The sequence below is a fragment of the Anthonomus grandis genome, chromosome 6, assembly GCF_022605725.1.
Source record: "Anthonomus grandis grandis chromosome 6, icAntGran1.3, whole genome shotgun sequence".
In the NCBI taxonomy this organism is placed as follows: Eukaryota; Metazoa; Arthropoda; class Insecta; order Coleoptera; family Curculionidae; genus Anthonomus; species Anthonomus grandis.
Window position 1 is genome coordinate 19,329,317 of NC_065551.1, and position 25,669 is coordinate 19,354,985.

General features: G+C 32.1%; 1 protein-coding gene across 1 annotated transcript; it reads left to right on the forward strand.

The window, feature by feature from the left end:
- Positions 1-76: 76 nt before the first annotated feature.
- Positions 77-24,628, forward strand: LOC126737675 (REST corepressor 2). Its single transcript, XM_050442670.1, has 9 exons — positions 77-641; positions 12,247-12,390; positions 12,457-12,671; positions 12,732-12,905; positions 13,035-13,132; positions 15,206-15,392; positions 18,977-19,111; positions 19,174-19,310; positions 23,319-24,628. The coding sequence occupies exons 1-9, from the start codon at positions 533-535 to the stop codon at positions 23,461-23,463; spliced, it is 1,344 nt and encodes a 447-aa protein (XP_050298627.1). The 5' UTR covers positions 77-532; the 3' UTR covers positions 23,464-24,628.
- Positions 24,629-25,669: the final 1,041 nt, after the last annotated feature.

Here is a 25,669-nt window from a genome sequence, read left to right on the forward strand (position 1 = left end):
ACTTTTTGATATTGCGACGTGACTGGTCTTAAATAAAGACAAACGAACATCAGCGCCATCTCGTGTTGAGCAAGAGTCGTGGGACGTGATCACAAAAAAAGACGTTTACCAATCAGATTTAAGTCTTTTTTTTTAATATTTATGTCCTAAAGGCGTTTTTTCTATAAATACGCTGGCGATTTCACTGGGATTTCCGCGCATAATTAAATAATTGAAGGAAAACTAAATAAGGTTTAGAAACGTGGTCGTGTTAACCAATTTAGTGACCTTATTAGTGCGCCCTCTAGCCTCATTGAATCATTTTGCCGTACTTAAGGGAAAACGAAGGTTGGCCGATGCAAAAACCCCGTTCACTGAGTGTCTCTGTGAGTATACATTAAAGTATACCAAATACAAGCACTGTGAGTGAGTTAGTGTACTCTGGAAATTTGTTTTTGACATAAGTGTTTCTAAGTGAGGAGATTTGAAGCCTTACGTTAACTCTTGGGGCACTTTAAAGACACTCGGCGACATACTGAAGCGTCGATTAGAAATGGTTTTAGCGGAGAAGAATGAAAATCCACGAAATGGCCGTAGGAGTCAGGGGCCGAGTCCGAATGGGCACGTACAACCTGACTCGACCAGCGAGGACGAGAGCACTGGTATATTTAATGTTTATTTGTCCTTACAATAATTTCTTTATTTGCTGTTTCAGATATTTTTTGTGTTTTGGGATTATTTAAATGAGTGTGGGGAAAAGAGGTTATATTGCACCCCATTGCATACACACCCCCTATTAGTCATATTGGCAATGCCCTTAATTAATTGTTATCTGGGTATTAAAAAAGGTGCATTTTTATGTGAGATTTCTTTTAAGTAAATTCTTTATAAGTTACAATAAGCTAAGGCTCTATAACTAGTCAAGTCAAAAACATAAAAAATGTTTGGAGGATACAAATTTTACTGCATGAATTGGCTGCTTGCAAATTGTACTCCCATACCTTAACTGGGATTCAATTACTGCAAAATATACCTGCCTAGAAATTTCATGCCTTATGGCAGCTGATGCAATCTTTTTTCACAAGGTCTGTAGGTAATCATCAAAATTGAACTTGATATCAATGAACAGTCCCAAAAACTTATAGCTTTCTTGTTTATTTATTGGAACATTGTTTAAGGCTTCGTTTATAAGTGAACATTTATAGATATTGGTTTTTCGAATATTGAATATAAACCTGTTGATATTGCACCACTCCATTTTTGCTTTAACATCATAATTGATAGTATTCAGTAATATGTTGCTATCCATTCCAAACCATAAGACTGATGAGGTATCATCAACAAAGTGAATGATCCATTAATATTTAATGTTAGAGAATAGTAATGAACCCCTTTTAGAATTTCACCCTAAGTTGGTAAAGGTTTTTGATTTAGCCTTCCCCTTGGTTAAAATTAAGAAAAAAAAAGAAAACCTTGGTACAGTAAATAACTGCTAACTTCGGTTAAAAATCTCAGAACATTGCATTACATTAGAAAATTTGCAATTGGTATTGCACATTTTGGGTCTTATGTTAATAAGTACCACGGGATTTACAGAAACTCTATTAGGCTGACAAACTTTTATTACTCTAAAAGAATTGGACAATCATCCAACAAATCTAGGGAGACTTGGAAAATTGTTAACAACATGGTGTTGTACAATGTGATCCTGTTTCTGAAGCTTTAACAGCTGAGTCCCTCAACACTTATTATAGTAATAATAATAATAATAAGCTTTATTTCCAACAGGTTACATATACCCAGTTACAGGAAAATCAATTAAATATGTAAATGTACAAGTACAAATGCATGAACTGTTTTATATTCATGCAACTAAACTATAAAAGAATTGCTATATAATAAAAAAAAAGTAGTGAGTTTGAGAAAATAAATAATAAAAAATCAACACTAAATTAGGATACGAATCAAGAATTAATTTAAATCAAAAGAGCAGAAAAAAAAATGAGTAAACAAATGTATTCAAACTAAAAACTAAATAACCTAGCCTCCCCCACCAACCATACACAGGTGACTCAAAATAAGTGCCAAATTGTCATGGTGAATGTCACAAGAATCAGTAATAGTGTTAAAGTTTTGACACATAAAGTGAATAGGACTCTGGTACAGAATGTTGGACCTGGCTGTGTCCAAGTTAAAAGCTGGACACTGTCTAGATCCTGGGTGTGGTATATGAAAGCAAATCCTTTGCAAAAGGGATGGGCAGTCAATTTTATGGTTAAGTAAATTAAACAAGAATTTCACCGAATGCATTTCTCTCCTCTTCGCAAGTGACCATTCAGTATATCTAGAGAGCAGCAGGTTATGGTCAGATTCTCTTGGAGGATAGACTCCATCATCCTTAAATGCCAAACATTTAAGGAATCGCCATTGGACTGATTCTAATAGGTGAATGTGCTGGTTGTAAATGGGAGACCAAATAAGGAAGCTGTAGTCCAGCCTGGATCTAACAAATGCATAGTAGAGAGTTTTGGCAGTGGCAGTGTTCGAAAAAAGTTTGCAATTTCTATAAATAAAGCCCAGCATGCGAGTAGTTCTAGAAACAGTATCTTCAATGTGAGGGATAAAAGAAAATTTTTGGTCAAAGGTGACTCCAAGATCCTTAAAGCAGGTAGACCTTGCCAGAGACTCTCCATTAACTGAGTAATTAAAGAAAACTGGACTTTTGATTCGAAAGTAGCTGGCCACATTACACTTGGAAACATTAAGGTTAAGCTGGTTCAAAGTGCACCAATTGTGTACAGTATTGATGTTCTCTTGCAGTTGACCACAATCTGCTATAGAGTCAATCCTATGGAAAAGCATTAGGTCATCAGCATATGCTAACGGCATATGATCGGAGAATCCAAACTGGAGTTCAAGCTTATTTAATAGGATGAAGTGGTCAATCTAGTCAAAAGCCTTTTGAAAGTCTGTGTAGATAACATCGATTTGACCTCTATCATCAAGTGCTTTGCACACAAGCTGAGAGAAGAATGCTAGGTTTGTAGTACATGAGTGACCAGAAACAAAGCCATGTTGATTGTTGGCCAGCATGGACTTAACCTTGGGAAAATTCTCTCTGAGGGTTTGTCCCAGTGTAATGTCAATCCAGTCTCTTATCTTACTAGCATTCAAGTCCCTGAAAAATTTTTTCTTGGACCTACAGATCCAAATGAGTTTGAAGCTGTCCTGCGTAACATAAAGAGTAAGAATTCTGGTGGGTCAGATGGAGTTTCAGTGAGAGTACTTGCTGCATTGCCACAAACCTTACTTTCTGAAGTAATCAATATTTCTCTTTCATCCTGATCTTTTCCTTATTCTCTTAAAGAGGCTTTGGTAATTCCATTGTACAAGGGAGGTGACCTTAACAGTCTTCGGGAGATAGTTGGCACGAGCAATGCTATTTTCAACCTCTTGGAGAGCCTCTACTTGGGGTTGAATTCTGGGCTTATCCAAGGATTTTGATTGTGTGCAATGGCTTTTGATCTATGGTTTCAGGGGAGTTGCTATTAACTGGTTTTGGTCCTATCTTTCGGGTAGAACTCAGAGAGTGCTCTTTAGTGACATGAAGTCTGGTAAGCTATTCATTGATGCTGGTGTTTCCTATGGCTCTGTCCTTGGCCCCATTTTGCTTCTTGTTATACGTAAATGATCTGCCTTTGGCATCCCCTCTTTCTGGAAAGTTTTCACTTTTTGCCAACCACTGATATTACACTACTTTGGCATGATACTGATCCTGAAAAAATGAGAGTTGCCATTCACAGGGATCTAACTCTTGTGGTGTGATGCTAACAAGTTAGCTTTTAGCATCTCTAAAACTAAAATTCTATTTTTTAGGTGTGATCTAGATGCAGTTACTTTGCATAATAATTCAATCAGTCCATTTGTTACAAGAAAATTTTTGGGTGTGACAATCGATAAGCTTTTAAAATTTGAAGACCACATCTCTTACTTGCAAAAAAAATTCTCACTGTTATGCTATTAGAGTAATAATTGCTAATTCCCTTAGCTTTGTCGTAGCCAAAAAAGCTTACATCTTAGGTATGGAATTGTCTTCTAGGGAGTTTGTTCCCAATATCTGTTTAATTCTTTATTTGTTATCCAGAAGAAGGTAATTCACTATATGTGCCGTGTTCCTATTCGCACTTTTTTTTCTGAGGCATTCCATCCTAACCTTGCCCTCCTTATTTATAATGGAAACAGCTTGTATAGTTTATAAGAAATACAAACATGAGCTTAATTTTCCATCTGAGTACAATCTTCATAACACATTTTCTCAGCCTCTTCCTATTCCAAGAACTGAGAGGGTAGGGCCTCATTTGTAGGGCCTCATTTGTATACAGCGGCAGGAAGCTTTTTAATAATTCACCTCTTAATTTGAGGAATACTGAATGTGACCGTAAATTTAGGGAAAAATTAAAGACATTTTTACAAAGTGAAGCTTTTTACTCATTGGATGAATTTTACGGCAGATACATTGTTTTGTTTTATATTTTATTTTTATTATTGTTATTCACTGACTAGTTTTGATACATGTATTTTATAAGTTTTAAAACCTTTACCTGTAATGTTTCCTTATTTTGTTTTATAAATATTTCCACTATTTTCTCTTTTTTACAGCTTTGTTCACAACTTTTAGGTTTATAACAATAAAGCAATTTTTGAATTTGAATTTGAATGTCAATAGTCTTATTGTATGAAGAAATTTACATTTTTTGTAGAACAAGTCTTAAATAAAAACCATACAGACATAGAAATGCATATATACTTAAAAAAAAAAATTATTAATATCAGAAATGATGAAAAATCTGGGATGCACACATATTGGCAGGAAACTATATCACATTGGTTAAATTGTAGCTGGATCAAAATCTTGTTAGCGAGAAATAGCATAAAAACTATTTTTATACATTTTTCTATATATAGTGTAAATGAACAGAACCTTCTGAAATCATAATCAGGCCTGCCTTGTTAACCAAATAGTGCATTGTAATTTTTTTATTTATTTATTTTACAAGTATCAGCAGCTACAAGGTCACTTACACAAATACTAACTTAACATATGTACCTACATAAATATACGTAACTTAATATAGCATAAAAAGGACTGTAATAAATAATTAAATAATAATACAATAACAAATACTCACTGACCAGTTCAGTTCTGTTTTAGTTTATTTAGTATTATTTTTTTAAACTGATTCACACTAGTTGAATAAATGTGATAAAGTTTATAAATGGAAGAAGTATTATAAAGGTTGGGTTGTGGATAAGCTAGATAAAAAACTAATGGATAGCGAGTGTTAATTTTGTTTGAAGCCAAAGGTAACTAACTAAGAATCTCAGGACAATCTAATTTGTTTTTCAGTATTTTGAAAAGAGTGCGCAAAAATATTATAATTTTTCTCTTACTCAGAGATAGTCTATCAAAAACCTGCAACAAATGATCATTATCACAGATTAATGATAGGATATGCTATTACATAATTTAACAATATAACAGCAGTATTTTGCAAGCTACTTTAAAGTTATCCAAGATATCCAAAAGAAGTACCATAGGTAATAATTCTTCATAATATAACAAACTCAAATCTATGGGAGAATTTTTACTGTACTTGTATAGTGAAAAATAAAAATAATCATAAATATCCAATTTGACAAAATATTAAGAACAGTTTTCAAATTTATCTTTTACACAGAAAATCAATAGGCATACTCATAAATATGATGTAATTAAAGTTTATGAACAATCTGACAAAGTATTCAATAATATATTTATTTTTTTAGAAATAAAAATTTTGTGGTAATTAACATATTGACAATAGTTTTTGTATTTCTATCTTTGGTTTCCATTGACTCATAAATAGGACAAATAGCATATTATTAAAAATTTCCCTAGTGTTGTATGGTGCATGACTTTTTGTCTTCTTAAAACAGAATATGTAATTGCTGAAAAAATACAGACTTCTAACGTTCAAGTTGCATTTATTGTATAATTCATTTGTTTGAAACTATCTTTTTTTTAATGATTTTCAATAATTAATTCTGAATAATGCTTAATTGATTTAGAGCATTGTAGGAAAGTGCAAGGCAATAATAGCATATCTTAATATAGATTCTAGAAGTGATTTATAGATCATAATTAAGATTTTTTGAGGTAAAATGCTGTATATCAGATGAAAGTTGTAAATTAACCATAATAGCTTATTTGTCATATCTTGTACATATTCAGTCCATTTCAAGTCAATAGTAATTCCTAAGAATTTAGTATGTGGTGTCTCATATATTATCATATTTGCGTCTAGACAGTCTCAGATAAAGTTCAATAATTCCAATCATTTCTATCACTTTAATGAAGTTGGCTATATTGCATGAAGTAGAAAGATAATAAAAATTATTTATGCAACTATAACAATTATGAGAAATAATCATGAATTTCTGATGCATTTAACTACACTAATATTGAAAAGTTTCTTTCAATGTATAGTTCTGCAATGCATAGGTAGAATATTACATATTCTTGGCTTCACAAAAAAAATGTGCTGCTGACAACCTGAAAAGTCCATATCTTGTAGGTATTAAGTTTAATAAAGTTGGTCTGCAGGCACTACAATTATACCATAATTTAAGAGAGATTCTACTAGAATTCTCATTAATTTTGTCATCAGACACCAAGTAATGGACCCTTGTTCCACGATTGGTAAATCATGAAATGATATCCAAAAGATGGATACTCACTTCAACACTTAGCTCCTTGATGGTTCTAACAATAAATCCGGAATTTTTTTGAGCATTTTCTACTTTAGATAAAATATGTTTAGAAACTCAAAGAGTTGGATCAAAAATTAATTCTAGATCCCTTTGTTGAGGAACTTTTTCAAGTTGTTCACTATTTAAGGTGTAATTTAAAATTATGGGATTACTATTTTGGGTGAATGACATACAAGCAGACTGACCGACATTTAATCTGAAGCTATTTAATTCGCATCAGCTCGCAACACCACAAAATCGACGCCTAACAATCATTCTGTGGCTGAATCTAAAGCAAGCACTTGAAATCGTTAGCAAATAATAATCCCCTTGCAGTTTTAATATTGCAACTCAGAGTGTTGACAGCAGCCAAAAACAAGAGAGGTCCAAGATTGGCTCCCTGTGGAACACCAGAAGTACTTTTAAAGATACATGACTTGGAGCCTTGAATTTCAAAATATTGAAACCTATGGCTGAATTAGGCAAGTAATAGAAGAAGATACATCTAATTCTGACAAAGATTTTTTGATTGTACACTGTCTCACTATATCAAATACTCCATATCTGTATAGGTAACATCAACCTGGGATTTTCCATTAATACCTTCATGGACATATTGACAGGATGAGGTAAGATTCATAAAAGTTGATTTTTTGGGCAAGAACCCATGTTGATGAAATCCCAACAGGAAGTGTATTTTTAAAGTCTAGAGTGTTGGTCTTTAGGCCTTTCATATTCTGGTAATAAATTGTTTGTTTGCTCGAGTTCTGTGCTGTATTAGAAAATGATTATTAATGTTTATTAACAAAATCTTTGTTATTCTTACGACATGATAGCAAAATATTCTTACGTTTAACTTTTGTTTGAAAAATATGCAGAATATGTGGGACATACAGCAGGATTGGAATCTTCTCAAGTTCTCTTTTTTTATGTTTTGTTATTTAAGGACATTGCTGACATTAAACATTGTTAATCAAAAGCGCATGGTACGTACGATGTTTAGTGTTCCTTCAGAGAAACCTGCCGTGGTACTTTTAAAAAAGAAAAAATCCTAACTTTAATTAACATCTATATCTTGGAGTGCGCATGTCAAGTACATAAAACTCTTTCCAACCACATGAGATCTGGAGATCTTAATTTTTTTAAAAATTGGAATTCAGATAAATTATACATCCCTTTTACCCGGTTGTCGCAGGTACAGGATGGTCCGGAAATTACATCTCTCAAAATTTTTAATCGTCTCCCATGTAGAGTAAAGAGAGCTAAGACTTTTCCAACTTTTAAGAAGGCTCTTAAGACTATGTTAGCTGACTGTCCTTTTTTTACTCGTTGACAGAGTTCTTTAACTGTAGATTTATTGACTAAATTTAGTTAAATTTGTTTTCTTTCATATTTTTGTAATTTTATACTATCTTTATTAGCATTGTAGTTTTTTATTGACAATTCCTATACATTGTTATGATGTCAATGGAAATAAACGATTTGATTTGAGTATTTTTATATAAAGAAACGCACTAATTTATGATCCAAGAAAAACTTATCTAGTTTATAGTAATTTTCATAAATTTGGTCATTGAAGAACTTTAATCTTCCTACATTTAATCTCATAACCCTTAGATAATTTGAATGATATTACTTTTAGATCTTTCCCCTTTTTATTTAAATCTTTTTGCTTTGGAATTTAACTATGGAGTTCATTCTTTTACATATTCGCTTTCTCATTTATGTTATTGATTATATCCATATAAACATCTCGTGAGAGTTTACAAACTTTGCCAATGATAGTCAGAAAAGAGACATTTAAAATTTGAAAGACAGGAATTTCAAAAAATTGTTTGATTCCAACCAATTATCCCTTAAATTTTTAACGGAGTCTTATCTTCGATATGGCTAACGATTCTAGGGTCTGGCCAATCAAGGTATTTTATATTTTCTTAAAAATAACACAATTCATAATAAAGCCATGTTTGTTGGCGCCAAGCAATTGTAACACCAGGATTTAATAATTTTAATGGCAGGATTTGAAGGTTATTTCCATCAGTGTAAGGCTCATTCAAATCCTTAATTTGCCGTTAGTTCCAAGATCTAGTTAAGTAAAAAATCACTAAATAATTACTAATCTATAAGTGTTTTTAAAATATATGTATATAACTTTCAATAGTTTAACATGTGAATTGATAAAGATCAGAAGGCTTTCTATTGGTTATTTAAAGGGCTACAAATAAGCATTATTAATTTGAATGAAGAATTCTATATAAAACACATTTCTATGCAAACTATTTTAAGTTCTTTGCTTTTTGAATTTTTATGCTGAAATAATAAATCTACTGCTGAAAATACATTACTTGAAAACGTGGTCTGTTAAACCACTTTAGTGGTCTCCTAGCCTAATAAACCATTTCTGGAGAGTACACCCTTCGACCCTCATTAAACCATTTCTTGGTACTTAGGCAGGTAAAACGACGGTCGACCGATAAAAATCCAAGTTTGCTCACTGTCTCTGTGAACATGCATTAAAATTACTACAGTGAGAACTGAACTAAACTTATATCTTCACATGCTATTAATGCACTACCTATGATCCTTCTGTCAATATAATCATTTTTAAAATGCTAGGTCCGATTTTCTATGTATTAAATATAACTCATTTCAAAGGATTCCATATTTTTTGAGTTTATCACAAAAGGAATTTCTACCTATAATTTAAAGGAAATGATTTGACGTTGCTCTCAACCAATTAAGCTATATTATTATTAATTATCCCTAGTCCTATTATACGGTTTTTGGTACTTAAGACTAAAAGACGCTCGGTCGAGGAGAGATCTCAGAGTCTCTGTGAATATACTCTCTAGGCTGTGTTGTACATGAAGTATGAAAAATAAGGTATAGTTTTAGGCTTTTAAGTTTAATCTTGAGGCATTTTGAAGATCCTCCAAGACGTTCTAAAGAGTCAGTTAGCGATGGTGTTGCATAATAATGTATACACAAATTTTAAAAAGGGATCTAGGAGCCCTAGTCCGAATGGGCCACTTTGATCAAGCAGAGGAGATGACAGTGGTATTTATTTTGATTTTTTTCCTATAATAGTTTAGTATTTCTGTATAAATTGTTTATTTTGGTAAATAGATGGATTTTATTTATTTATTTAAAAAAAAATAGGAAGTTAGGTACACAAAAAGTCATTATACTAATATAAAAGTGATAAAACACAATAAGTAAAATGTTATTTCACTATCTTTTAGTAATATTTTCTCATAGGAAAGTGTTTATGATGTTCTTGACAACACTATCTGTAGCTTTATAAAATCCTCTCAAAAAATTATTTATCTTAATTTCTTATGAACTTTCATATAATTGCTTTGTTATAATGATATTTAGCGTGCTGGGTCCGATTTTGTTAATGCATTTCCACGAATTTCGAAAGATAATTGACGGAATTTATTAATTTTATGATAGTTTTACTGATTATTAAGTGATCTTATTATTGTGATCCCTTTTCGTATTAAAAAATTTCTCAGTACTGTGTCCTCTACCCCCATAAAACCATTTGCGGTACTCAAGGCAAAACAACGATCGATCGTTGGTAAATCTCAGTTTGCTTAGTGTATCTGTAAGTATATATTAAAGTAGGCTATGAATTAGCGTAATGAGTGTGTCCATTAGAGATGGTGGTAGCAAAGAAAAGCAAAGATTTTAAATATGGCATCATATCACCAGGCTGGAGCAGCAAGGACGACGCCACTAGTATTTATTTCTTATAATGATATCGCATTTCTTCATTAACTATACTACTATTAATGCATTACTTATAATAGCTCTGTCATTATAATCATATTTAACCTGCAGAGTCTAATTAAATAAACGAATTTCCACGAATTTTGACACGTAATTGAAAGGCTTTAATAATTTTACGATCCTTTCAGCCAATTGGGAATTTCAACCCATTTCTTGGTACTGCGCCCTCTACCCCCATAAAACCATTTTCGGTACTCGAGATAACACGACGCTCGACCGATGTTAAGTCTCTGTTCGGTCAGTGTCTATGTTAGTGTACATTAATGAGGACTGTGAGTTAGTGTTGTGTAAGCTGTAAATAAGTGTTCAGAATAGTTGATTAGAGATGGTCTTAGAGAAGAGAAGCCAAAATTTAAAAAATGACCATAAGAGTAAGGGACCTAGTGCAAACGAATACGCACCCCCCGGCTGGAGCAGCGAAGACGAGGGCACTGGTATTTCTTCTTTTTTATATATCTTCACTTTTTCTCTTGTAATTATTTCCCTATAAGTTATTTATAGTAACTTTTTATGCAAGGAAATATCATTTCCATAAATTTAATGACTTATTTGTGCGATCTCTGCCCACAATAAACCATGTCTTCCTAGCGCGCCTTCTATCTTCAAAAACCATTTTACGCTCGATCCATGAAAAGAGCGAGGATGAGAAACTGTTATAAATTATGCTAATCCTAGATTTTTGTCGTGATTAAAATATGGAGAAAATACACAAACAACCTCTTAGATACCCAATTAGGTAGTATTTTTCATCGAAATTTACCTAAAAATTGTACTTTTTCATTTCAAATTCCCTTTAAATAGGTCCTTTAGAAATACGAAACTGGGAGCAGTAATTAAATCAAAAATATTTGAATGGCGTTTTCCGCAAGATAATCTGAGAACTTTTATAAAATGTTTAAAGTTGAGACTTCTTGTGTTATCTACTGTTAAGTTTATTGTAGACATTGGGAGGCAGGACATTTGATGTTGAAGAGATTTTGGTCACAAATGGTTTAATTGTGTGATGGTGAAAATCTGTTTCCAGATTTGAAAGTTAATTAGCATTTACCAAATAATATGAAACCTCAACAAAGAAAATATGTCCATATCTCCCAAAAAATCAATGACTTAAAGCAGCTTAGAGTGCAATATACAGTGGATCTAAATTTTTTAGTTTTTTCTTATAAAATTGATAAGATCCTCGATTCCCTTATATCTTCCTGAAAAATTCATTTTTGCTACTCATGATCGAACTGTTAGACATCAAAATCGCCTTAATATGCCTCGACACAAGACTCCTCTTTTTCAAAGGAGTTGTGTATCAATTATATGGCTGTAATGATCTATAACTCTTTAAGTGTAGGTTATAAAATTGTAGTATTATCTCTTTACGTAGAAACTATAATGAGTTGTTATAAATTGGGATGCGTTTAATTAATCAATTATGTAGGTGGTATTTAAATTTACTAAGTTTTATTACAGTGTTTGTTTTAATACAATGATAATATTTCGTTAGTGGTGATAATTAGGTATAAGAATAACTTTTGTTTAATTGAATGACGACTTTCATAGTCATTAGCTCTAAATGCTCTGTAGAAAATAAAAAAAGCCAAGAAGTTTCACTTACAGATAATATTTAAAACAATATAATATCATACTATTGTACATATGTTAATACATGGTATTTTATAAAACCCTTCTTAGTTCCAGTTGACAAAATCCGAGTTGGAAGAGATTATCAAGCAACATGTCCGGAATTGCAACCAGAGGAGCAGAGAAAACCTGAATTATTAGCAGACAGAGCACTTTTAGTTTGGTCACCGACAGAGGCTATTCCAGATTCAAAACGTGAGTTCTAAAAACAATTAGACCTTTAATCCAAACTCTCATCTCAATACCAAATAATTCCAACAGTGGAAGATTATATAATCCTGGCTAAGGACAAGTATGGCTACAATGGAGAACAAGCATTAGGCATGCTCTTCTGGCACAAACATGACTTAGATAGGGCAGTTTTGGATCTGGCAAACTTCACACCGTTTCCCGATGAGTGGTCTGTGGAAGATAAGGTCCTATTTGAGCAGGCTTTCCAGTTTCATGGCAAAAGCTTTCACAGAATAAGGCAAATGGTATGTTTTCCGTTTCACAATATGGAGCATTAAGTTAAACAAGGCTTCTTTATTTTTCAGTTACCAGATAAAAGTATTGCTAGCCTCGTAAAGTATTATTACAGTTGGAAAAAAACGAGATCTCGCACCAGTTTAATGGATAAACAAGCGAAAAAACTGAACGCTCCCAAAGAAGATGGAGAGGAAGGTGTCGATCATGCTTCTAACGAAGAATCCGATCACGACGACAATAAGGTAAGAGATGCAGTTTTCATACTTTTGCAGAAATCTGTGTAAAATAGTTTGAACTAACTGATTACAGCATTGTATAGTAACGGGTAATTATTATAACTGCGCTCATTTTTTTTACCGTTATATGCGTAGGGTGAACGTGGTTCCTGTTCAAATTGTGGTGTAATTTGTTCCATTGCCCATCGAAGCCCCAAGGGGCAAGTGTGTAACAGCTGCTACCAGCACTGGAGGTAATTGAGTTACATTTTCGCTGAACAAAAATTGAAAAATGGCATTTGGAAAGTCCAATTTTCTAACTAATTGTTAGCTGAATGTATTAATTTAATAGAATTGCCCTGATAACATAGATTGTTTAGGAGCACTGAAAAAATCGAAGATTTAATAATAATCTTAAAATGATGTGAACTTTAAATTTTCTTTTAAAAATAATCAGATCAAATTTATTCAATCAGCAACACAAATCATTATAATAGTAGAATCCGAATTTTATAGTTACATTTCCCTAGAAGCAAGCATCTGCGTGGGAAGAAATAAATGAAAGAGTACAATTTTCATGTTCAACTTACTTTAAAGAATTTAGGTAATGTTTGTTTTTCCCCAAATAATTTTGAAATTACTAACAGTGAACTGAACAACCCCCAGAAGTTTGATCCCATAGTTCTGAAACACCCTGTAGTTCTTATATCGATATAGGTTTCATTATAAATTTCTTGAGTAAGGTATGAATATGGTTTGTTAAGAATTATTTTTAGCAATATTATTTGCATTATCTGAAGAGCCAATTTAAAATACTTTTTTCCTGATGATGGATTTGAGGGCTGAAACGTGGAATTTTTTAAAATAATTTTCATACTGAATAGGAAAAATTTTTTTTAAAAATTCATATATTGAACTATTATAGGGGGTATACTACTATAGGGACTGTTTTTTCCAACCAACGTGCAACAGGCACCAAATTTGAAGATTTTGAACCCATATACCCATCATCATGATTTTTGTTCATTAGAAGACATAATTGAACATAACTTAAGAACGACTGAAAAATTTGTTTTTTTTTAACATTAAAATAAAGGGATTCCTGAGGATGATTTTGAAGGTAAAAATGTGGTCACAAGTTAAAGATTCATATGACTTAGCTGGGGTGTGATAATCAAAGATATGTATTTGCAGCAGGTTTGGTAAACAAAAAGTATTATTTTTCTATACAATTAACAATAGAATTAGGCCTATATAATAGGACCAGCAATTAGACATATTCAATGAATTGATTAATATACAGGGTGATTTTCAAGTTGATACTTTTTTTTTAACTGTGTATAGAACTCGGTAAAATATTCATTTTTTTTAAATAACTTTTTTCGATACACTGAAAAACAAGGGACACTATTAGTCTCCCAAACTGCTCCTCAAGACTATCCTCGTAAGCTTTTTTTTCGCGAAAAGTCGTAGTCCTATCCTAGAACATGTATGCTTAAATATACATTTACGTAATAAATATCCACATATGCGTACTAATGCATTGCCTTCTATTGAATGTAAATTTTGGTAATATCTAATTTGAATATTTAAAATCGGAACAGTATTTTTGTTTCTAGATTTTAAAAAATCAACTCTTTAGTTAATTCTGGTGTTAGGGTAAGCAAAATGCTATTGGCATCTTCCAGACAGTGTACTTCCTTTTCATCGCAATACCTCAATGCAAATAATTTTTTTAACGCTCTGCTGAACTGAATGGGAGTGGAGTTTCTGGCATTTCCACAGGCATTCCTAATTTGTCAAAAATAATTTTCGACGCAATCTTGATTTTGGTTTCTTGTTAATAAGATCGTATAACCCTTGTTTTCAGCACTTCCCATAATTTTAAAGTAGACAAAATCGTTAATTTCCAACCATAAATAAATCTTAATGTGTTAGTCACATCATTTTCTATTCCTTTATTTGTCATATATTTTTATCCCAACTTTGTGATGACGTGCTTACTTAATTAGTCTGAATGTCTAGTCAGTTAGGCGAGACGAAGCGCGTCGGCAGGAGGACAACTTTCCTGGAATTTCGAGAGTGAGCGGACTTGTTCAAATATATAGACTTTGATTACATGTCTCCCTATGAAATTAGTTTAATTGTTTTTTTAACTCAAATGGTTTACATTACTATTAGGCTTGTCAAATAAATATTATCGTAATTCGATTTCCTCGCATTTTTCATTTTTGTTCAGTATCACATAATCTCAAAAAAGAAACTCACGAAACCTCCCGAGAGCTCAGTAATTAATGTTACGTATCGAATTTTTCGCGGTTTATCAGACGTACCGGCTCGAACCGGCCGACTTCCGGTCCGGCGATGGGCAAACGTGGTCCGGGAAGGGCGAAGGGAAAACCTCCGAAAGGGATGCACATCAATTACGACGATTTGGCCACAATGGCGTCCGGAAACGCCGGAACATTGCTGCTGAAGCAGATGGAACGCGAACTGGATTCCTTACAGAGACAAGTGAGTAGTTGATGTACTCCGTTGTGGTCTTACAAGTAGCACACATCTTTTTTTTTAAGTCAACAAGCTATAGACAATAAATTGTCTTTAAGTTTTTTTAATACACTGTATCCCAATTTGTTGTACGGTGCTACTTTTTCATCAAACATTTCTGAGAGTCGAGGTGAAAATTAAACTTTCACTATTAAGGGTGCCATAAAAGGTGCAAAACTAGATAATGGACTAAAAGTAAAATATACCGATACCATGAATAGGCCTTTTATACGAAACAAATTATATTGAATTGATCAAAAATTTGAAACTAATGGCCTTCTTAGATGACGATATTAGAGAGAATTTCTCATTTGAAAGTGAGTGTTTGCTTTTAGGTCTAACATCCAGAGATGACTAAAAAAATCATGGCAGTCAGTGTATATTATAAATATCAAAATGTTTTATATACAGGGTGTCCATTTTAACATGATGTACATGGTGATATTGGAAATCATTAGATGCATGGTGGACCAAAAGGGAAAAAAGTTGGACAATCAAGGGCTTATAAACATCTGTCATATTCTTCTTTGATCTAATTAAGAAATGGGCGTTAATTTGAAAATAGAGTAAAAAATTATCTAGGCTTCTTATTTTGTATGACACAAAAGTCAACTTTTGTTTTACTTATGGTCTCCATATTGAATTTTTGCATTTTCGAATTCTCCTTTATGAATACTCTTTAACAATGTATAACATGTTTGTGTTATAATTAAAATTAGCAAAATTAAGATTTTAGGGTAATAAAAACTGTCGTTTTTAATTGCCTTGCTAATTGTCAAAGTAGAATTTATTGTGTGCACTTAATTATGAGTTTCAAATAATAAAAAATAGAATATGTTGGAGTCTTATTCTCTGTCTGAAGCTAAAGAAATTTATAATATTGAAAAAATCGAGAAAGACGAAAAATAGTAGAGCTAAAGTTTAGTTACTATGTTTAAGCATCTGAAAACCTTGTAGCTTACAGAAGTTTTGCTAAGATTAAGAAAAACAAACTTCCTGATGAAAATAAACTAATTTTGCTAATACAAGGCTTGGTTAAGACACCTCGTACGTCTGTACGTCAAAAGTTCATTAAAGTCCTTAGGTTTGGATTTAATGTCTGGTTAGGTATTTTCGGTACTCATGTGATTGAACATTTTCTTTAATGAGAACCTAAATTCCAAGAGATATTTGAACCTCTTACAAGCTAACATTCAATATTTATAGTTCCATAAGCGTAAGCACTTAAAGAACTTCCAATAAAACAATGGTCTCCACCACGTTGTATTATCATCAAATTTTTAAATAAAGAATTTTCCACGAGTGGATAGGCAATCTGCGACAATTAAGATGACCTGGGCAATCTGACATACCACTTGACTTTGATACATGTGGTTTCCTGAAAAATGTGTTATACTGTAGGTCATATGAAACTGAAGAAGAGCTGAGGCACGCTGTTATAGATGTTGTTAACAGAAATTTTCAGAAAATCCTGTGAAGCATTAAGCAGTCACGAGACGATGTATATTTGCCGGTTGGTTCTTTTGACTTATTTGAACACCAGATTTAATTGTTAAATGTTACTTGTTTGTTTGCAGTGTTCGTTTTATGATCAATATTCATTTAAAGTAATAATTAATAGGAATATCATACCTTATTACCATGAAATCTTAATTTGGTTAATTTTTATGTCGATCGAACACAAATATGTTATACATGGTTGAAGAGCATTTCGAAAAGGGAATCTGAATATGGAAAAAGTCAATATACCAAATGTTGACTGTGACTTCGTTCAACATAGATACCTAGATAATTTTTTACTCTTTTATATTCTCGCTTATTTCTTACTTTCATCCTAAAAAATTCGTTATTCTCTTTTATAATAAACGAGATATAACGGATTTTGTGAAATGCACTTTTTTCTTTTTTTCCCCTGTATATCTGTACCTATTCAGAGTTTAAAGAAGTAGATGACAGATTATTTAAAGGCACTTGATTGAACATCTTTTTCCTCATCCTCACCGTGTGTAAACTCCATTACTATAAAAATTAAGTTTGGTTTAAACACGGGAAAAAACCAACTACAAATAAATTGTCATAATGTAGTTATTAGTTTTCAGAAGAAAAAACTTATTTTTTTCTTGATTTTTGACTTTATTGATTTAGATTTTTAGGATATATTCCTTATTTCTTGAATTCATGTTTCTCAATTTCGGAAATCAATCTAAAACTATTTTCCATTTAGTTTCAAATGTTTTATTTAAAATTCATATAATTAGTGGATTCTCGATTTTGTTCTATAACTAGATCTCGCAGAAAGGAACATTTTTCACACACAACATTATGGAAAAATATGTATACCCTCTAAAGAATATTTTGGACCTAAATCAGTTAATAAAGAATTCTCTGTCTAAGTCTCAACTCACTTGAAAGTTAAAAACCTCATAGGTAATATATGTTTCAATAATAAGAAGCATTTTATGGTGGGTCACTGGCCAATGCGTTTTTCAAAGAACACAAAGACAAAGTTCTGTTAATATTCTGTATTATTTGCCGTACAGTTTTAGATTAAAATTGCACTAAAAAGCTGTTATGAAGCCTTGCATTACTCAAGAATGTTTTAACGCATACAAATGGTGAGAACAGAAAAAACTTGATGATATTAGGAGTTCTCAGACCAATACATTTCATGAAATGGTACAAAGTCTTTTTCCACTGTAATGATAATATCTTTCTTGATGATAACGTCTTTACTTGGCAAAACCCTTCATTGGCTATGAAGGCAAAAACTTAATAGGAATTCTTCTTGCTAAACATATATGAGCGATTACACAAGTTTGATGAAAAAGTGGCACAGGTTCTATCTTTAATAGAAAGGGACATCCTGCAATTTCAATCAAATGAAACAATGGAACACAGTATGCAAATTATTACATGTGCTGTTTATAAGATCACCGTAGCCGTTTCAGAAAATTAATTTAGGCAGAACAGGACCGAGACAGTTCCCGGTAGCCGCACACAGCTGATGAATCCCAGAGGATGGGACCAAAGACAGAGAGAGAAAGAGTGATTACAAACGATTTTTTTTTTAATTAAGTTACTATTTTTAGTCTTTTTTTGTTGTATTAACTATTTTTTGTACAGCGAAGCTAGCTGACAGAGACAGGGATATATTTTATTTTTTTGCATTAGTTTATTTTCACTATATAGGGACGGATTTCAATCCTGAGATTATCCTCTGTCTTTGTCCCTCCTCTGTATGGTTAGCTTTTGCTTGATGGAAGTTGTAGAATCTACTTACTATCAATAATATAGATATGTTTGCTGTTTAAATGCTATTTTTGTTGCACCTTATCTTACTCGGCTGGAGAAACTTTACTGATTTTCGCACTAGCCCCTTTAAGGAAGCTTAGTGCAATCGTTTTGCCTCTTTGTATATACATTCATGATTTTCCAATTAAATGTGCTGGTTAATTTCTATTACACGGAGAATCTTGAGATTTCTATGTTTAAATGTCTTAATTTCTTATTCCTTACCCTAATCAACCCCTGAAAATCATAATTTATTCCAGATTCAACAAAACAAACAGACCATCAGCTCTCTTAAACGCAAACACTCCGACACGATAGACGACTTAAGACCTCCAGAAGAAAAACAGAGAAATAATCCCCGTTGGACTAACGATGAATTGATGTTAGCTATACAGGTAAAGATAAACTTTATATGCGATTTAAGGTCGTTATGTCAATATTTCTATCCTCTTATTAGGGCTTCCGTAAATATGGTAAAGACTTCAAAGCCATTGCAGAAATGTTGGGCAACAAGACCGAACATTACGTGCGCACCTTCTTCATTAACAATCGCAAGAGATACAATTTAGATCACATTATTAAGGAATGGGAAAGGTAAGTTCAAAGGAGAAATTCATAGTTATTTTTAATTATAGTTATATTTACACTTTCGCGTCATCCTTTACCCAGTCAACGAGTGGTCATTCATTTTCCTTTCCTATCCTCCAGATTCATTTCCTAAACCCTTTCCTACCCCTTGCCGTTGGCTATATCGTGCATTTAAGAATTAAATTTTGTGAAAGTTATCGATTCGGGAAATAGAGTACATACCCGACGGTTTTCCCGAGTCTCCAAATCGTGCTGGAAAATTGACTCGTTGCAGAGCCATAAAACAAGCATGTCAAGTTATATTTACATTTATAATAATCCAAAAACTAAATAAAGATGTATTTATTCCGAATTTTGAGAACAAAACAATTATAATAGTAGTTATGATTAAAGACATTATTAAAAATGGTATTCTTATTTAAATTATTCGTTTGAAAGGCCTATCGATACCATCGCAGTTCGTTTGGACTGCATCCGAAATTTTTAATTTTTCATGTTTCTGCCGCATAAATCATACAGTTTACGCGTGGGTTATTTTGATTTTGAGGGCTGCCATGGTCTCTGGCGTATTCTCGTAAGCCTAATGTCCTAAAATTGCTCGTGTGAAATATCTACGTTCGTATCTTCTAGTTGTAGTCTGAGAAAGGTCGAGTGAGCGACGAGAAATCAACTGTCTCTTCTGAACATTTTCACGGACAGCGGCGATGTTTCCGGTTGATGTCGGGTTTCATGGACGTACGTAGTTGAGTTGTCTTCGTTGTTTACTGAACCAGTGGACTCAAATTCATCCATACCGCTAATAGGTCTCTCGGTGGGACGATTCTTACCATCGTAAAATGGTCGAAACGCGCGGAACGTTTCCCTAACGGAGCCCATTCTGATAAAAGAATGTGATTATTTGCACTTGTTGAACACTATATCCGTCCCTGGTTATTTGGCAAAACAGTCTGAATAAATGACTGCCAATTCATCAGATTCATTTATGTAGGTTCGATTAATTGTCAAAGTCCCTCTCTAATTAAAGCCAAAATTAAGTTTTTATATATTCACATCAGAAAAATTCAATTTTAAGTTCGATAAACAAACACAGATATGACCGAAAGTCCGTCCCGCCCCTTTTAAAAATCCTCAGAATAATTTGGAAATACTTGGAATATTTTACATTGTTTTGGCTGATAATTTATAATAAGCAATAAATCTAGAACCCTAAATAAACTTAACTAACCAACCTAAACTATAAAATATAAATAAAACAGTACAAAAATTATGAGAATAATGAATGCATTTTCATAACATTATAATTATAAATCTGGTTAGAAGTTTATCGATTAGAGAAGTCGGGTAAAGTAAACTACGCCTTTTTAGCTTCTCTCGTTTAGAACGTCCCAAGTATATGAATATGAGAAGAGTCATACATTACTTATTTGGATAGAAACGATGTTGATGGTTTATTTGGAGTTTTTAAGAACAAAAATTTTGATCTTCATTTAAAAGCAAACCATAGCGTAATCGGGACTTAACGAGAGCAAAATAGAATCTGTCTGCCAAAATAGAAGAACTTCAGTTCAGAAGACCGAAGTTCAGCCATTATACCAGGAGATTTGCTACTTGGGCAAGGAAAAGTAGAAGGCCAAGGTTTAAGGTGTTAAAAGAGATGAAGGGTATAGTTTAAGACATAAATAAATCACATTATCTTTAGTAAAGCACAGACAATAAATATAATCCAGAAGAAATTTTAAAATTAAAATGAGATTTTAACGTCTTCTGGAGATTATGAATAATTTGAAGGCCAATGAGGTTAATCGGTACTTTACAGAAATTGGTAGAAGATTAGCAAAAGTAATAAAAAATTTGCTAAAAAAGAAACTTTCTCACTGGACATACATATTTAGAATATTCATTTTTTACCCCAACAACAAACTATGAATTATTTAACCAAATCAATTCTCTAAAACTGTTTCAGCTATTAGCAGGGCTATTTCAGCAAAGTGGGATGTACTGGCGATAGAGGAACCACTCAAAGCATTTCGTGCTCTTTTAAGCAATATTTTTAATCCATCTTTTATATCTGCGCATTTAGTTATTGAAGGAAGAAACTAGGGCAGCCTATGTAACCAAGGGATTAAAATTTACTAGATCTTCACTTTATAAGAAAATTCCATATTCATAATTTTTTTTGTCAACTATTTTAATAAGCACCTGTTCATGGCAAACGTATAAAAGCAGCTAGGCAACAATATATCTATAATATAATTGAAACTTTCCAACAGACAGAGATAGTCTTAGGGAATATTTATTAAGAATATTATTTTATAAGGAAATTTAATTAGGGATGGGATATCTTCAAACATTATTAGTAAGCTGCCCGAAATTGCTCTCAACTGTTTGGCTGAGGTTATCAATATGTCTTGCTATGGATGTTTTTCCAAGTTTCTTGAAAGTTGTTCACATAGTTCCACTATTCAAGGAAGAAGATGAAGAAAGTCTTTCAAACTACAGACCAGTTGCTCTGCTGCCAACTGTTTCTAAGATTGTGGAAAAGGTAGTCAGAAAGCAGGTTTTCAATGTTGAATTAAAAAATAAAGTGTTCAGCACAGTTCAATTTGGGTTCCTAGAGAACAAATCTACTAATGAGGCTAATTTTAATCTATTAAAGAGGCTTTATCTGTGAATAAATGATCCGGGGGTTGCACCGGCACTGTTCTATGACTTAACAAAAGCACTTGATTATGTGAGTCATCAGAATTCAGGATATTGCTGCGCCAGTTAAAGATTTATGGATTCAGAGGCAAAGGAGTGGATTGATTTTGGTCATATTTCAGTAATAGGGCATAGTCTGTCTCATACAAATGTTAAAATAAATATACCTATTTTATTTGTATTTTATTTTATTTTTGTTGTATGCCAATGACAGTATGGATCCATGGACGTGAATATTTCTGGAAAGTTTACTATATTTTCAGATAATGCTGAAATATAGTGTGAAAAAACTATCTTGTGGATAATTAGAGATGAGGAGGTTTTGACGGACCTTATTCACCATGGCCTACTGCTAATTAACAATTGGTGTGACTAAGAAACTTTTCAATATTTCCAAAACAAACATTATGTCTTAAGTGTACTCTAGGTCCAGTTTATATAGAAAATCAAATTTTAAACACTGCTGTTGGAAGTATATGTCTAGGTTTAGAAATTGATAATAAATTAAAATTTGAACATATTGAACTTCTTAATAAAAAAATGTCATCTAACTAATCTACTTTAATCTCTAAGGAATTAAAAATAAATAAATAAAAACACAAAATAAGTATGTATTGGATTACTAGAATCCCATTTACACGTTATAGTATATGTTTTTGGGGTTCTTCTGCTAAACAGCGAGTGTATACAATATTTGTGCTACAAAAAAGACCATTAATCACATGAATAATGCTAAAGTGAAAATGCATATAAGCCGCTTTTTATTATAAATAAAATCTAACACTACTCTTATACAATACTTGAAACAAGTCATTTTAATTAATAAAAAGTATGATAATTGGTTAAGGCAAGATTCCTCCATCTATTCCACAAGACAAATATTCTTTCACTTTTTATTCGTAAAACTGCCCAGGAGCATGATTCAACAATAAAGCATTCTTGATTTGATTTGATTTAATTTAAAAAATAAGGTGAAAAGGGATGAAGGCTCCGATAGTTATAGTAATCAAACAAAATTTCTTATTGACCCCTAAAACACATTGTATCGCATCCTCTGTGTCGGTACTCTCGATCCTGAAAAGTTCGATTATTGTGCCAATTTATAAACAAGCTATAACAAAGTAGAAACGGCCAATTATAGACCAATTTCTCGGACCAGTTGGATCGCCAACCTTTCATAGGGAAACCAACTCTGCGTTTTGTTATATTGTTCTTTTTTTTCTTACTGATTTTATTGTATAATTTAATCGAAATAATTTGCTCGATAAGTAAATCTATTGTCTATTATATACTTCAATGTTATTAATTTTGCAGAGAAAACGGCACAAGTAACGAGGATATGACCGAAGCAAACGGCGATGATCACGACGAGGTCATCTGTTTGTCACCGAGTCCACCGAGCAAAAAAGAAACGCTGAAAAACGGCGGAAAAGTAGCGTCTCAAATCGGCGCAAAATGATTCCAAATCTTTCGATTTTTTCCATAAGAATGTAATATATTACCATTTTGTATGTCTCGCGAATCAAATAGGGATGTCGTGTACAATATCGGTCTTAGTTTCGATTTTTTTTTGTTCCCAAATCGGAAATGTGGGAAAGTTTATATAGCCATTTTTACAAAATATAAATGGAAGTTACATAACACCCCCTATTAGTCTTTAAGGTAGAAACGTCTTTTTTTTTTGTTGTTTTTAGTTGACTAGCATTTTTTTATTATTCTATTTTTTAATGCAAACTTTTTTTATTTAATCTAAATAAATTATATTAGTGTTAAGTATTCCCTAGACTAGTATAATATGGATAGATTTTTTTTAAGTACAATTTATGTACCCATGTAAATAGATACAGTTCATTATCTGTTGTAACAAGTTATGTTGCAATAATTAAGCTCTTTCTCCAAATTGGGTATTTTGCTTTTAATAATATTTATTATATTTTTTATTAATTAATTCAGTATCTACGGTTAATTGTAAAATACATGGAATTACTATTAAACTTTAATGCAAGGCTGATTTTTTTCATCGTAGTCACTTTTAGGCCACATAAACGGAAAATTATAGTGCAAAAAAACAACTTTAGTGCAATGCGGTTTAACACCCGCACTTTTAATGTTTTAAGGTTACTTAATTCAAGTCTCTTTAGATTGCATTGACTTAAATTATTTTAAATAATGACTATTCCGTTTATGGAGCCTAATATTGTTTTTCAATTGAAATTTAGAAATTATACTTAGTGTATTAGAAATTCGCACATTTAAGAGCTGCACTTCGTTTTGTTCATTATGAAGTTGTGAATATTACAAAGTTTGGTCTGTAGCTTTAAAATATGATCAACACATGATTTATAATTTTCGATACCTACAAATCAATCAGGGATGATTATCTTATAAGTGATTTAGTCCCATTTATTTTTTACTTCCTACTGTAACTTATGGTTACTTGTTCAATTATATTACAATATTGAGTTTCTGGCTGTTAATGAACCTCGAAAACGGTTCTTTAAATGGCACACAATTTTTTTTTTATTTTTTTTTATCATTTATTAATATGTAAGTTATAATACAAAGTCAGTTCCGTGTCTACCTTTGTATTATTCTTTGTAAAGTGAAGTAAAGAACTTATAATATTTGGGTATTTTTTGTAAGAAAATATTTCCTATAACACTTATCCTGTCCAACTGCTCACCCTTTAACTAAGATATCTAAAATATTTTGTTCTTTACACATGTTGATGCTATTGATCTCTATTTGGGAACCGTTGATACGAAAAACCATTATGCACTATTCTTTGAAATAGAGATATTTTTTAAATGAGCATCAAATATTATGGATGTACAACAAAATGGGGTAACTATTTTAACTAACTAAATTTATCGGTGAACAAACTTAAGGCATCATTATATTTTTTAATCTGCCAACCAAAGCTTACAAAAAATCTAAATGAGCTAATTTTCAAAACCAGTTTACCAAAATACCAACTGAACTTCAAAAACTCTAAATGAGCATCTAATTTTCAAATTCATTTCAACTAAAATATTATATAATCATCAATTTTTTTTCTTAAAAGTTTTTATTTTGCATTCGGCAACAGCACAGAATAAACGATCTCGCAGAAGAGAAGGCTAGCCCTTTTTACCGAACCGGTTTTTTGTTCAGGCTCCTCCCATTTACCCCCATTCTAACGAGTACAACTGTCGTTGCCCACGTGGGGTATTGGGTCATAATTAGTGTATTAGTACGAGCGTTAGTGTGTATATTTGCGATATTTTGTAATTTGCCGTTTTTTATTTTATTTTTGTTAAGTAGGTATTACACATTACCTTGTTTTGGAGTTTAACTCTGTGCTCTATGAATTTGTTTTTCCTTTCATTTGTGTTGTGCTAAAAACTTAAAAAAGCACTAAAATGCCAACTTTTTGTGCGTATAGGGGTTGTTTTGCCAAAAGCGTAGCTGGAAAAAGTTTATTTTCGTTTCCTAGGGATATTAGAAGGTGAGCAATAACAATAATAAAAGAAAGTAGGTATAGAAAAGTTACATTATTATGTATTATTCATTATTATTATGGTTGTTTAAAAGCTTTGAAAACTTCAGAATATTCCCTAATTATCTGTCGTACCATGCAAATAAATACAGAATAAACATTATTTAATTTAATAAACATATATGTA

What these genes read in the sequence shown, in the direction of transcription:
- LOC126737675 (XM_050442670.1), top strand. Translation starts at nt 533, where the DNA reads ATGGTTTTAGCGGAGAAGAATGAAAATCCACGAAATGGCCGTAGGAGT. An exon ending in CCGATCACGACGACAATAAG is followed by an intron (nt 12,906 to 13,034) that starts GTAAGAGATGCA and finishes TTATATGCGTAG; the next exon opens with GGTGAACGTGGTTCCTGTTC. An exon ending in TGGATTCCTTACAGAGACAA is followed by an intron (nt 15,393 to 18,976) that starts GTGAGTAGTTGA and finishes AATTTATTCCAG; the next exon opens with ATTCAACAAAACAAACAGAC.